The sequence below is a fragment of the Coregonus lavaretus genome (genome assembly GCF_964263955.1).
Source record: "Coregonus lavaretus genome assembly, chromosome: 32".
NCBI classification, from domain to species: domain Eukaryota; kingdom Metazoa; phylum Chordata; class Actinopteri; order Salmoniformes; family Salmonidae; genus Coregonus; species Coregonus lavaretus.
Genome location: NC_140019.1, coordinates 34,454,077 through 34,467,953, shown reverse-complemented (window position 1 = coordinate 34,467,953; position 13,877 = coordinate 34,454,077). Strand labels below are relative to the sequence as shown.

The 13,877-nt window shown below is 44.4% G+C and overlaps 2 protein-coding genes across 6 annotated transcripts; one reads left to right on the top strand and one right to left on the bottom strand.

The window, feature by feature from the left end:
• Positions 1-549: 549 nt before the first annotated feature.
• Positions 550-13,228, top strand: LOC311107928 (long-chain-fatty-acid--CoA ligase 4-like). Of its 5 annotated transcripts, none has more exons than XM_084150537.1 (14): positions 550-813; positions 1,320-1,717; positions 2,654-2,831; positions 3,435-3,544; positions 4,378-4,516; positions 4,730-4,880; positions 6,582-6,705; positions 7,928-7,999; positions 8,207-8,346; positions 8,589-8,761; positions 8,867-9,130; positions 9,291-9,405; positions 9,610-9,767; positions 11,504-13,228. In XM_084150537.1, the coding sequence occupies exons 2-14, from the start codon at positions 1,367-1,369 to the stop codon at positions 11,659-11,661; spliced, it is 2,133 nt and encodes a 710-aa protein (XP_084006663.1). In that variant the 5' UTR covers positions 550-813; positions 1,320-1,366; the 3' UTR covers positions 11,662-13,228. The 5 variants fall into 5 exon arrangements, with proteins under 5 accessions (XP_084006663.1, XP_084006662.1, XP_084006661.1 ...); XM_084150536.1 differs by having other exon boundaries at positions 1,203-1,717; XM_084150535.1 differs by having other exon boundaries at positions 550-896; positions 1,203-1,717.
• On the bottom strand, positions 12,839-13,683 carry LOC311107264 (NTF2-related export protein 2-like; the record flags this gene model as incomplete). Its single annotated transcript, XM_084149744.1, has 1 exon — positions 12,839-13,683. A coding segment is annotated over one exon (240 nt), but the record flags the coding sequence as incomplete, so codon positions are not given.
• Positions 13,684-13,877: the final 194 nt, after the last annotated feature.

Below are 13,877 nucleotides of genomic sequence, written 5' to 3'. Positions count from 1 at the left end.
TGTACATTTGAATTGCAGTCAGGTGGCAACTTTCTTAACCAAATTATGTTGACTGCTGCTGCATGATGGATGCATCACATGATATAATCTCGACCCATATAAATAGATCACGTCTAGTCTCATGCCTAGTCTTGATTCAGAAGATGAAAGAAAATCATATTGTCCACATTTAGATCACGACTTCTGTGTATTGCAACAACACTGACTTCAGCTCTGTGTCTGTCTCTGGAGTCCACTTGTCAGTGTGTAGTCAAATCAAAGGATGCTATCCAGGATTGATGTTTAAGCCAGTTATGATGGCTTAAAGAGTGAGTCAGCATGACCTGGAGTAGCCTAGTACCCTGACCCTGATCAGCTCATCATGGGGTGAGCTGGGAAGATGATATCATTGGTCGCGACTGGCTCGATCTTCTTCAGTTGGCTGAGCTGTGGACATTGGTCAGTGAGTCAACTGGTTACAGGGGCTGGGTCTCAATAATGTCGTGGTTTCTTCACCTCATCTCCTTCAGGAGAGTATATTGGGTGTGTTCCCACGACGTTGCTATCACCTGTCCTGCCCTACTGCCAGATCAGTGATCATGGAGAGGACACACAAGGAAAGGAAGCTAGCTAGTTCAGACTAATGAGACACAGCCGGGGTAGCCTATATGAGGACCCAGAGCACAGTAGACCGGGTTGGTGGTTGTTCAGAGGGAGTGGGATAATTCAGGCATTGGAGGAGTGAAGGCAGAGTTCATTTCCAGATTCTGGCTGCACCCTGTCATCACATAGGACAGCTAACCTGAGGAGCAAGAGGCCAGCACTGGGAGAGAGGTGCCGTGTGTCTACACATTTTACCATACTTTTGGGTACCAAAAGTCTGCGCAAGAACAGTAAATCAACCAAAATTCAGAGAAGTGAGAACATTTTGCCGGTTCTCACTTGTAAAAAGGCTATTTTAGGCTTAGGAGTTAGGTTTAGGGTTAGAGTAAGGGTTTAGGGAAAATGATGTTGAATGGGAATCCATTCCCTTTCTAATGGAGCCTCCGGCATGTAGTAGTTAACTACGGTTTGGTGTAAAAACCCTAGAACAGGTAGGTAAGAGAATCCTAACCACATTATGTTATTGATACATCCAACCTGAACATCACTGCTCTGTCTGTTTTCACTTACCCTTTTTCTTCACATATATTAATACCTTTTATTTTCTGTTCCAACATTAGGCCTACTCTGTTTAAATTGAGTGGACTGGAACCAGACGGCATCAGCCTAAAGTAGATCCTTGGCATCGATAAGGATCCTCTTCTCATCTCCTAATAATAATAATAATCTCCTCTCAGGTTCTACCTGACACCCTGACCTTTAACCCCTGACCCCCCCATCCAATATGGGTCTCCAATCAGAGCTCCACTCCCTGCTCCTCCTCCCCCTCCACCTCCTGGTGTGGCTGTACTCCCTCCTTTCCTTCCTGCCCTGGTACTACCTCACCGGGGCTGGGGAGAAGAGAACGCAGGCCACACGGGTCAAGGCTCGCTCCACCTCCGGCCACTCCGAGGGGCCGTACCGCTGTGTAGACCGCTTCCAGAGCTTGGCCACAGAAGACTTCCCTGGGAAAGACACGCTGGACAAACTGTTCCAACAAGCCGTGCAGCGCTTTGGGAACTCTGACTGTCTAGGGACAAGAGAGGTACTGAGTGAGGAGAATGAGCCCCAGCCCAGCGGAAAGGTCTTTAAGAAGGTAACCTACATGCATACACCTGTCGTAGTGCTGCATACACCTGTCGTAGTGCTGCATACACCTGTCGTAGTGCTACATACACCTGTCGTAGTGCTACATACACCTGTCGTAGTGCTACATATACCTGTCGTAGTGCTACATACTCCTGGCATAGTGCTACATACACCTGTCGTAGTGCTACATACACCTGTCATAGTACTACATACACCTGTCATAATGGTACATACATCTGTCATATTGCTCCTGCAAGTTGCTCTGAATAAAATCATCTGCTAAATGACTAAAACGTAAAGGTCGTAATGCTACATACACCTGTCGTAAAGCTACAAGCCTGTTATAATGCTACACGCCTGTAATAATGCTACATATCTGTCATATTGTGTAATGCTACATACCTGTCATAATGCCGCGTTCACGTGCTAGTCGGAACTAGGAAACTCTGACATTTCCGACTTGCTGACTGGTTGAACATGGCACGCGTATAACTACAACCAATTAGCAAGTCGGAAATGTCAGAGTTTACCGTCATAGTGCTACATACGCCCGTCACAGTGCTACATACGCCCGTCACAGTGCTACATACGCCCGTCACAGTGCTACATACGCCCGTCACAGTGCTACATACGCCCGTCACAGTGCTACATACGCCCGTCACAGTGCTACATACGCCCGTCACAGTGCTACATATGCCCGTCACAGTGCTACATATGCGTATTGTTGTGCTCAGTTCACATGAAGCTACATATGTCTTCTAAATGTCTACATAAAGCTGTCTCTCTTCGCAACACATTATCTTCACGCAGCTCTTGCTGACCTAAAATAAACAAACAAGGAAGCACACTCTTCTTCTATTCAAATAGGAAAAGAGCGCCTGCTAAATGACTAAAAGGTAAAATGCAAATAGACTAACAGGTGACATTGTCTCCTCTCTTGCAGCTGATTCTGGGGGAGTACCGCTGGCTGTCCTACCAGCAGGTAGACTCTGTAGTGAATTACATGGGCAGTGGGTTGGCAGCACTGGGCCAGCAGCCTAAGAGTATGGTTGCCATCTTCTGTGAGACCAGAGCTGAGTGGATGATCTCTGCTCAGGCCTGCTTCAGACACAACTTCCCATGTGAGTACTGCACACTGGGGCTGCTTCCCAAAATACCTAAAATAGTGCACTATATAAGGAATAGGGTGCCATTTGGGGCACACTCTGGGAGGAAATGGAAGGCTCAACATGAGTAGTTGTAGCCAACGAAACAACAACAGGGCTTTCTTTCCAGAAAGTTTGATTAATCAAAGTCATGTTGGCCTGGTGTTGGGATATCTATAAAATATAAAGATATATTTAAATAGAGGTCCAGTTTATTAATTTCCATTAGATTAGAATGCCTTTTGTTCGCTAACAAGGAAATTCATTTTGTTCAGGTCAGCACATAACAAATACATTCATACAAATTCAGAGTACTCAGTCATGTACCCAGTTCAGTACTCCGTCATGTACCCAGTTCAGTACTCCGTCATGTACCCAGTTCAGTACTCCGTCATGTACCCAGTTCAGTACTCCGTCATGTACCCAGTTCAGTACTCAATTCACAGAATTAGGATGTATATAATTCAAGAATGTGCATAATTCCCAATCAGTCCGGGAAGTACTGTGCTAGAAGAAGAGGTAGAAAATGACCCTAACACGATGTCCAAAGTGCATTGACGTGGCTCTGTGTTTGCACAGTGGTGACGTTCTATGCGACACTGGGAGAGGAGGCGGTGGTGTTTGGACTGAACGAGACGGGAGTCACACACCTCATTACCAGCACAGAACTACTGGAGACCACACTGAAGGTGAGCTAGAACCACCTGACCTAGAACATAGAACCCTAGAACCTAGTACCTAGAATGGATCAGTTGGGTTGAAACATGGTGGTGCCGCAGAGTTGAGGGTTTGACAGAATATACACTGAGTGTACAAAACATGCTCTTTCCATGACAGACTGACCAAGTGAATCCAGGTGAAAGCTATGATCCCTTACTGATGTCACCTGTTGAAGGGGAGGAGCCAGGTTAAAGAAGGATTTTTAAACCTTGAGACAATTGAAACATGGATTGTGTATGTGTGCCATTCAGTGGGTGAATGGGCAAGACAAAATATTTAAGTGCCTTTGAATGGGGTATGGTAGTAGGTGCCAGGCACACCGGTTTGTGTCAAGAACTGCAACGTTGCAGGTTTTTCACACTCAACAGTTTCCCGTGTGTATCAAGAATGGTCCACCAACCAAAGGACATCCAGCCAACTTAACACAACTGTGGGAAGCATTGGAGTCAACATTGGCCAGCATCCCTGTGGAACGCTTTCAACACCTTGTAGAGTCCATGCCCTGACGAATTGAGGCTGTTATGAGGGCAAAAGGGAGGGTGCAACTCAATATTAGGAAGGTGTTCATAATGTAAACGTATGTGTCAACTAGCCTCAATTTTCAGTCTTTCACATATGCGTTGCAATTATTTTAAATTGTCTGAGACTATGTGCCAACCATAGCTAAGTCACACGTCTGAATCGGAAATGTGTTTTTTGCATATCCCAACGCTCCCAGAGACGCCCTCAGAGAGTGGAGTCACAGCCAGGTATGCATTTCTACTAACTAAATTAACTTTTCTCCTCCCTCTATCCTTCACAGGGTGTTCTCGCTCAGATCCCCAAGCTGAAACACATCATCTCTGTAGACCAGAGGAGGGTCAGTACAGAGGGATACCCACCTGGTATCACCATCCACAGCATGGCATCAGTACAGGAGCTGGGGGCACAGCCTGACAACCGTGAGTAACACCAGTGTACTGCATGAGGAACGCTAGAAAATGACACAAATAATGTTAGAGCATGGTTTTGGTCCAAACCAACACTAAAACACTTGATTCAACTACTTATCAAGACCTTAATTGGCCGAATCAGGTGTGTAACAGCTGTTGAACCAATGGCTGTGTCTGTTACAGTGAAGTGAGACCTGTTGAACCAACAACTCTCTGTTACAGTGGCTAGGCCGGTGGTGAGTCCTCAGCCATCAGACCTGGCTGTAGTGATGTACACCAGTGGTTCTACAGGCAGACCCAAAGGAGTCATGGTCGTCCACAGCAACATCACTGCTGGAATGACCGGACAGTGTGAACGCATCCCTGGCCTGGGGTGAGTGACAGTTGGGTTTAGTTGTTTTACGGATGGAGAATAGACTCTCTCCCTCCCTGCCTCCAGAGGTACCCCCTTAACCCATACCCATAACTCAGGGGTTCTCAAACATGTGATAGAAAATTCATCAGGGACCCCCTCATAATCAGAACACAACTCGAGTGAGATAAAAATAGCATACAAGGAGTTTTAATATCCAGGCTCTGTCGTAGCCGGCCGCGACCAGGAGACCCATGGGGCGGCGCACAATTTGCCCAGCGTCGTCCAGGGTAGGGGAGGGAATGGCCGGCAGGGATGTAGCTCAGTTGGTAGAGCATGGCGTTTGCAACGCCAGGGTTGTGGGTTCGATTCCCACGGGGGGCCAGTATGGAGAAGAGAAAAAATAAAATAAAATATTCACTCACTAACTGTAAGTCGCTCTGGATAAGAGCGTCTGCTAAATGACAAAAATGTAGATGTACATGTAAATATGACATCGGCAGTGCATGGCTGAACAAACATTTTAAAGGCGGGCCTCTTTGAATCGGAGAGAAAATGTTGCAGTTTTCAAGCTCATTTCCTGTAATTCTACACATTTTCTCATGGGACAGAGATTTTTTAAGTTGTTGCAGCTTTAAAGCTAATACCCTGCAATTCTACAAATGTTTCCGTGAGGCAGAGAGAACTTTGCAGTTTTTAAAATTACACTGCATTTATGGGGGGGAATACAAGAAGTATTGATTTGAAAATATTGAATTGGTGGTGTACTGTGGATACCAATATCCCTGTGAGCCTCTCAGGCCCATGTTGCCCAGGGTTAAGAACAGAAATTGTAGATTAATATTATTACATTGTATTACACACTCTAAACGTATTCCACGGATCCCTTGGCCAAAATTCATTGTTAGTAATATTCATTTCAACAACAACAAAACGTACTATATATATATCTGTCCGCAGACCCCACTTTGAGAACCCATGCTCCAACTGTATCCCTAACCTTAACCCTGTTCTTCGTCTGGCCTAACGTCATACATACCTGCTCACTAAAACCCTTACTCTGACCCCTGACCCCATGCAGTATTATAATGTCTGTTCTCTCAGTCCTAAGGACTCCTATATAGCCAACCTGCATCCTACCCTTAAACCGCTGACCCTAACGCTAACCCTGTTCTCTCTCAGTCCTAAAGACACCTATATAGCCAACCTGCATCCTACCCTTAAACCGCTGACCCTAACGCTAACCCTGTTCTCTCTCAGTCCTAAAGACTCCTATATAGCCAACCTGCATCCTACCCTTAAACCGCTGACCCTAACGCTAACCCTGTTCTCTCTCAGTCCTAAGGACACCTATATAGCCAACCTGCATCCTACCCTTAAACCGCTGACCCTAACGCTAACCCTGTTCTCTCTCAGTCCTAAAGACTCCTATATAGCCAACCTGCATCCTACCCTTAAACCGCTGACCCTAACGCTAACCCTGTTCTCTCAGTCCTAAGGACTCCTATATAGCCAACCTGCATCCTACCCTTAAACCGCTGACCCTAACGCTAACCCTGTTCTCTCAGTCCTAAGGACTCCTATATAGCCAACCTGCATCCTACCCTTAAACCGCTGACCCTAACGCTAACCCTGTTCTCTCAGTCCTAAGGACACCTATATAGCCAACCTGCATCCTACCCTTAAACCGCTGACCCTAACGCTAACCCTGTTCTCTCTCAGTCCTAAAGACACCTATATAGCCTACCTCCCTCTGGCCCATGTGTTGGAAATGACAGCAGAAATCTCCTGCATGGCGTACGGCTGTCCCATCGGTTACTCCTCCCCTCAGACACTCTCTGACCAGGTAATGAAGGCTTGATTTAATCAGTGGTTTCCCTGTTATTCTGTCTGCAAACTTTCACTGAAAATATTTTAAGCCTCTTCATCCAGTCCTATGTTGATGTCCTCTCCTCTCTCTCCAGTCCTATGTTGATGTCCTCTCCTCTCTCTCCAGTCCTATGTTGATGTCCTCTCCTCTCTCTCCAGTCCTATGTTGATGTCCTCTCCTCTCTCTCCAGTCCTATGTTGATGTCCTCTCCTCTCTCTCCAGTCCTATGTTGATGTCCTCTCCTCTCAAATCAAATCAAATTTTATTGGTCACATGCGCCGAATACAACAGGTGCAGACATTGCAGTGAAATGCTTACTTACAGCCCTTAACCAACAGTGCATTTATTTTAAACAAAAAAAGTAAAAATAAAACAACAACAAAAAAAAGTGTTGAGAAAAAAAAGAGCAGAAGTAAAATAAAGTGACAGTAGGGAGGCTATATATACAGGGGGGTACCGTTGCAGAGTCAATGTGCGGGGGCACCGGCTAGTTGAGGTAGTTGAGGTAATATGTACATGTGGGTAGAGTTAAAGTGACTATGCATAAATACTTAACAGAGTAGCAGCAGCGTAAAAAGGATGGGGTGGGGGGGCAGTGCCCTATGTTGATGTCCTCTCCTCTCTCTCCAGTCTTATGTTGATGTCCTCTCCTCTCTCTCCAGTCCTATGTTGATGTCCTCTCTCTCCAGTCCTATGTTGATGACCTCTCCAGTCCTATGTTGATGTCCTCTCCTCTCTCTCCAGTCCTATGTTGATGTCCTCTCAGTCCTATGTTGATGTCCTCTCCAGTCCTATGTTGATGTCCTCTCAGTCCTATGTTGATGTCCTCTCCTCTCTCTCCAGTCCTATGTTGATGTCCTCTCCTCTCTCTCCAGTCCTATGTTGATGTCCTCTCCTCTCTCTCCAGTCCTATGTTGATGTCCTCTCCTCTCTCTCCAGTCCTATGTTGATGTCCTCTCCTCTCTCTCCAGTCCTATGTTGATGTCCTTTCCAGTCCTATGTTGATGTCCTCTCCTCTCTCTCCAGTCCTATGTTGATGTCCTCTCCTCTCTCTCCAGTCCTATGTTGATGTCCTCTCCTCTCTCTCCAGTCCTATGTTGATGTCCAATGTTGATGTCCTCTCTCTCCAGTCCTATGTTGATGTCCTCGCCAGTCCTATGTTGATGTCCTATGTTGATGTCCTCTCCTCTCTCTCCAGTCCACTAAGATAAAGAGGGGAAGTAGAGGAGACTCCTCTGTGCTGAAACCAACTCTGATGGCTGCTGTACCGGTAAGACGACCCATATCTCTCTGTGGTTTACTGTACCGGTAAGACGACCCATATTTCTCTCTGGTTAACTGTACCGGTAAGACGACCCATATCTCTCTGTGGTTTACTGTACCGGTAAGACGACCCATATCTCTCTGTGGTTTACTGTACCGGTAAGACGACCCATATCTCTCTCTGGTTTACTGTACCGTTTGTTTGTTTGAACAGGAAATCCTGGACCGCATCAATAAGAACGTGATGAGTAAGGTTGGGGACATGAGTTACATTCAGAGGACGCTGTTCAACCTGGGATACAACTACAAACTGGAGCAGGTCAAGAGGGGCTACGATGCTCCTCTCTGCAACGCGTAACAACACTTTTTACCTCATGACTAACATGTGATATGTTGTATTAAAACGTGTTTTTCTGACGATCACATTAACCTAGAGGAGAAGTATTATTCGCATGTGAAATGATTCAGTATAAATCACCTAAAATAACAAGACATGTATCCAGATAGGGAATCATACATTAAACAGAAGGAATCTCAGTGAGTGTTAGAGTAGAGTGTATTGGTGTATGTTTACAGTTCTGTGTGTCTGTGTCTAGGCTGCTGTTCAGTAAGGTGAGGAGGCTGCTGGGCGGCAGGGTGAGGCTGATGTTGTCTGGAGGGGCTCCTCTTTCCTCCGCCACACAGAGGTTTATGAACATATGTTTCTGCTGTCCTGTGGGCCAGGGGTACGGACTGACTGAAACCTGTGGAGCTGGCACCATCACAGAGGGTAAGGGGAGGGTATGGAGTGAGGCGGGCAGGTGGGGGTAGTATGGAAAGCCTTTGCTTTACCTGCATTACTAAAGGTTGTGTTCCCTCTATTCCCTCTGTCCAGTGGCAGACAAAAGTACAGGTAGAGTCGGAGCTCCTGTCATCTGCTGTGAGATCCGACTCAGGGACTGGCTGGAGGGAGGCTACACCAATCAGGACAAGCCTCACCCCCGAGGGGAGATTCTGATTGGAGGGCCTAACATCACTATGGGTTACTATAGGAACGAGAGTAACAACCAGGACTTCTTTGTGGACGAGAAGGGTCAGAGGTGGTTCTGTACAGGAGACATAGGAGAGATCCACCCTGACGGATGTCTACAGATAGTGGGTATGTAACCTGTGTCCGTTGGAGGATCTTCTCATTGTCCATCATAGGCATATACATTCTAATCTAGTGGGCAAATGTCATTTAACAGTTAAAGCACCTGTAAAATAAGTAATTTTAAAGCAATATCTTGCATTGTGGTGTGTGTGTTATTGTTAATCAGACCGTAAGAAGGACCTAGTGAAGCTCCAGGCTGGGGAATACGTCTCTCTGGGGAAAGTAGAAGCTGCTCTGAAGAACTGCTCCCTCATCGACAACATCTGTGCTTACGCTAACAGGTGAGCCCTAGCCCTAGATGCTGATCTGAGATCCGTTTCACCTCTCTAGTGGTAGAGGTTTACATTTGCAGAGGGTGAACTGGTCTTAAAGCTGTGCTTACTGGCAACTTGTAACTCCAGCTATTTCAGATCTCTCAGCCTGTATGGGTGCTTCTAACCCATGAACTCTGACCTTGGATCCATTCTGACCTCTAACCCCTGCAGTGAGCAGAACTATGTGATCAGTGTTGTGGTACCCAACCAGAAGAGGTTGACTGAGCTGGCCAGACAGCGGGGAGTGGAGGGGAGCTGGGAGGAGGTGTGCACCCACCCTGCCATGGAGAAGGAGGTGCTGAAAGAGATCAAGGAGGTGGCCACTTCAAGTAAGAACCCCTGGGTCCTATTCATTAGGGCATACCGTAGCAAAACGTTTGGCAACATAAACAAGGGTTTCTTATTGGGAAAGGTTTCTGTCTGTTTTCTTACGTTTGGTCTAGTGAATACAACCCTGATGTCCATTAGATTGATTTAGATGTTTGGATTGATTTCGTCTCACTAGGCAGGTTTCCATTGACCCAGGTTTATGCAAAAAAAAAAAATTGCGACGTGTGATGGAAATGGCAGATGTAGGATACATTTTCGAAAGATCTAATACATTTTTATACGTTCGACGGGTGGATTTTTATATTGTGGAACTTCCTTTATTGCGACAAATGATGGTGGAAACTGTGTTTTTCTAATAAATTATGATGGCCGGATAATATTGAAGGTACGCGGGGCACATTATGTTATCAACTATAAAGCTCCACTCCACATTTCATTCTAAATGCCTACTGCTTGCAAAATCCATTTATTCAACAATAAAAAGTGTTTCTTTGCAGGACAAGGATTGTCTTGACTTTCAGGAATGCCTGAATTGCTTCACATTGCAATTTGAAGTTTCACCATCAAATTGTTTCAGACCAGCTAGGCCTGCGTCAGTGCAAGTTACACCATGGCACGGACCGTGGTGATAAGTAGGCACATGAGAATTACTGTATTGGAAGATGGCAAATATTAGTCCATTTTTGCAATCTATCCGTGCTGGTTTTTGCAGGCTACCTGAGACATTAAAGATCGGTAGGTGGGCAGGGTATAGAGTACCACAGTATGAGTCATAATACCCATAAAACCTCGAGGTCAAACAGGGAAATGGTTCCAATTTGCTTTTCCACGATTCATTTTGCCCAAAGGAGATTTTAGAAACAGTTAAAATAAGGGCTGTGTTACGTGTAGGCTTACCTTGGCGTGATGTTTTGATAACTGTGGAAATATCTCTAGGACAAGGTGACTTTTAGCAATATAGTCGCCTGTATTTATCCCCAGAAAATGTAACGCTAATTAGCTGCTAATGTGGCTATCATAAAGAACTACAGATGCCATGATGATCTGGACGAGACTGCCGAATCGAGGCAAAGGTAAGAATCTCTGGATTAACGATCTAATGTTAGCTAAATGTAGTAATGAATAAATTGGCTACATTTCTTTAAATTGACAATTATTTGAACTGTCTTGTGCCAGTTTTAAATTGACACAAAACCTGTTAGCAAAGATATCAGCTAGAGATGACATGCAGGAGCTTGTAGGGATTTGTAGTTTTGCATGATGTCTACTTTGATGCTAATTAGCATTTTCCAATCTGAGAGTAAATAGAGATGAATATATTGATAAAAGTCACCTTGTCCGAGAGAGATTTACATGGTTATCAAAACGTCATGCCAGGGTAAGCCTACACAAAACACAGCTCTTATTTTAAGTGTTTCTAAAATTCCCTATGGAAGAAAAAAAAAAATGTTGGAAAACGATTTGAACCATTTCCCTGTTTGATGGGTATTATGACACCTCCACTGTGTGGCTCCATACAGGCTGTTGCCACTTTATGAATGCCAATTTGCCTAATAGGATAACAGTTCAAGGGAAATGCACCATGGCAGACAATTGTTGCGTCCAATTTCTATGCAAACTTCCTAAATGTTGACAAAAAGTTAATGGAAACATAGCTATTGTCAGATTTGTAATGACCTTTCTCTCTCTCTCTCTCTTTCTTTTTCCTCTCCTTTATCTTTCCTTCCTCCTCTAGTTAAACTCCAGGGGTTTGAGATCCCAGTGAAGGTCCACCTCAGCCCAGAGCCCTGGACCCCTGAGACAGGCCTGGTGACTGATGCCTTCAAGCTGAAGAGGAAAGAGTTAAAGAACCACTATCTTCAGCACATAGAGAGGATGTATGGGAGACAGTAATGTAATTACCTAAAACTTCACCTAATGCCAATAGGGCTCTGGTCAAAAGTAGTGCACTATGTAGGGAATAGGGTTCCATTTTGGGGCGTAGACCTTGAGAGATTCATGGTGTGCAGGCTTTCGCTCAGCCCTGCTCTAACCCATTTGATTCAGCTAATCAAGGTCTTGGTTACAGGTAGCCAATTAGTTGAATTTTGTGTTAGATAGAGCAGGGTTGGAGCAAAAGCATACACACAGTGTATCTGTTCAGGAGGAGGGTTGGCTAACCCTTGACCTAAGCCAAAGTCGCCAACATTCCACTGTTAGTTTATATAGCCTCAGTCCGTGCCAGTCATGTTTCTGCTTCAGCTGACTTGTCGTCATCTTGTGGCACCCTATTCCCTATGTAGTGCACTACTTTTGACCAGAGCCCTATGTGCCCTGGTCAAAAGTAGTGCACTGCAAAGGGAATAGGGTGTAATTTGGGACGGCGATGGTGTGGTGTTCAACAGAGAAACCATTCGGTACCCAGGCTACTGTTCTTGGTGTGTATATAAAGAATATCCCTATTAGCCAGTTATTTGTGCTAATAATGTACTTGTAAAAAACATTGCACTCAAGCACGTCCAGTTCTGACCTCCATCGTTGTCATTAGGAAAAGACACTGATGAGTCTGAACTGTAGATGGGAAATTATTTATTGGGAAATCAAACTTGAAGCTGATCCAGCATTATAGAAGTGTATGTTTCTAGAAAAGTCCTCTCACTAACAAACAAATGGAACATTGAGGAAATGGAACCATTCCAAGTCATTGCTTACCTGCCATTCCACCTAAGCTCTTTGTACCCGATTTGTAACTGATGTATTTTTTAATATCTATGTAGTCTTTCTCTCTGTGGGTTCTGTAAAGACGTTGTTGCTCATCAGATTTGGCCAATGTATTTATATATATATATATATATATATATATATATATATATATATATATATATATATAATCTCTACCTATATGTTATGTAGTTGAGAATGTTCTGCTGCCCTCTAGTGGTAAGATGACAGTAGCGACATTACTGTGCCTTCCCGTGCTCTCACTTCCCAGTGTCTTACGTTTTGGTTATATTTATTTAGAATCATGTTACGTCCATCCATTGCTTTAGAAAAGCCAAGGTATATTTTAAGACTAAATAAGCATTCAGACTTGAACAATTCGGTTTATTTTATTTTTTGTACATTCTATTCCTATCAAATATGTTATTTGGTTGTATCGCTTTGCATATGTCACACCAAATGTGTCACTCAGGAAACTTAAAATAGCAGATATTTAATATATTATTTGGCCAGGAGTGTAGACCACATGGGCAATAGCAATATATGTCTTTACCTGAATACTCAAAGTAATGTTATGAGGATAGTAAGATATTTTCACGTTATGTCACAACAGTAAGCAGGTCCGTAATTAACATTTGAGAGTCCAGTTCACTTCTTTCTCCAAATACTTTCCGTCTTTGTTTGAACAATTGTTATTTATTCCATTCTGGGGGTCACATGCTTTTGGGGACATTGGTGAATAAAAATGTTTTGTATTTGACTACTTCGTATTTATTTTATTACAAAAGTCTTTAGGTACACAGTGTAACTGGCATTACAATAAAGACCAAATCTTAAAGCAGGGTTGTACTCATTAGGCACCAAACAGACTGAAACTTGTCCAATAAGAAATGCTTGTTTTCGTAGCTCGTTGCAATTTGTTTTGCTATTGTGTGCCCTAATGAACACGACCCTGAAACCAGATTAAAGTAGGCCTCAGCTACTCCAGTCCTGAAAGCGGAAACAGTCACTGGCGATCTTCCAGACAGGCTGATCACTGGTGGGCGACGCCTGGGCTGTGAGGAGGAAGTTCTGATTGAAGTAGCGCTGCTTTTGTCCGTCAAACTTCACCTGTCCTGCCGTCACCACCAGCAGCGTGGTCTGGCCCTGGGTTGCCTGTTCTGTATGGGAATATAAGGAGGGGAAAGTGGTGTAGGCCTTGTTCCGCCATCCTGATCACATTCTGTTTCTATATTGTGTGATCAGGATGATGGAACGAGGCTAAAGTTGTTGGACTACTATATATTTTGGTATGTAAATGTCAGCATTATACATTTTTAAAAAAAAACATTTTCTGTCATTTAGCAGACGCTCTGGACTTACAGGAGCAATTAGGGTTAAGTGCCTTGCTTAAGGGCACAAAGACAGAT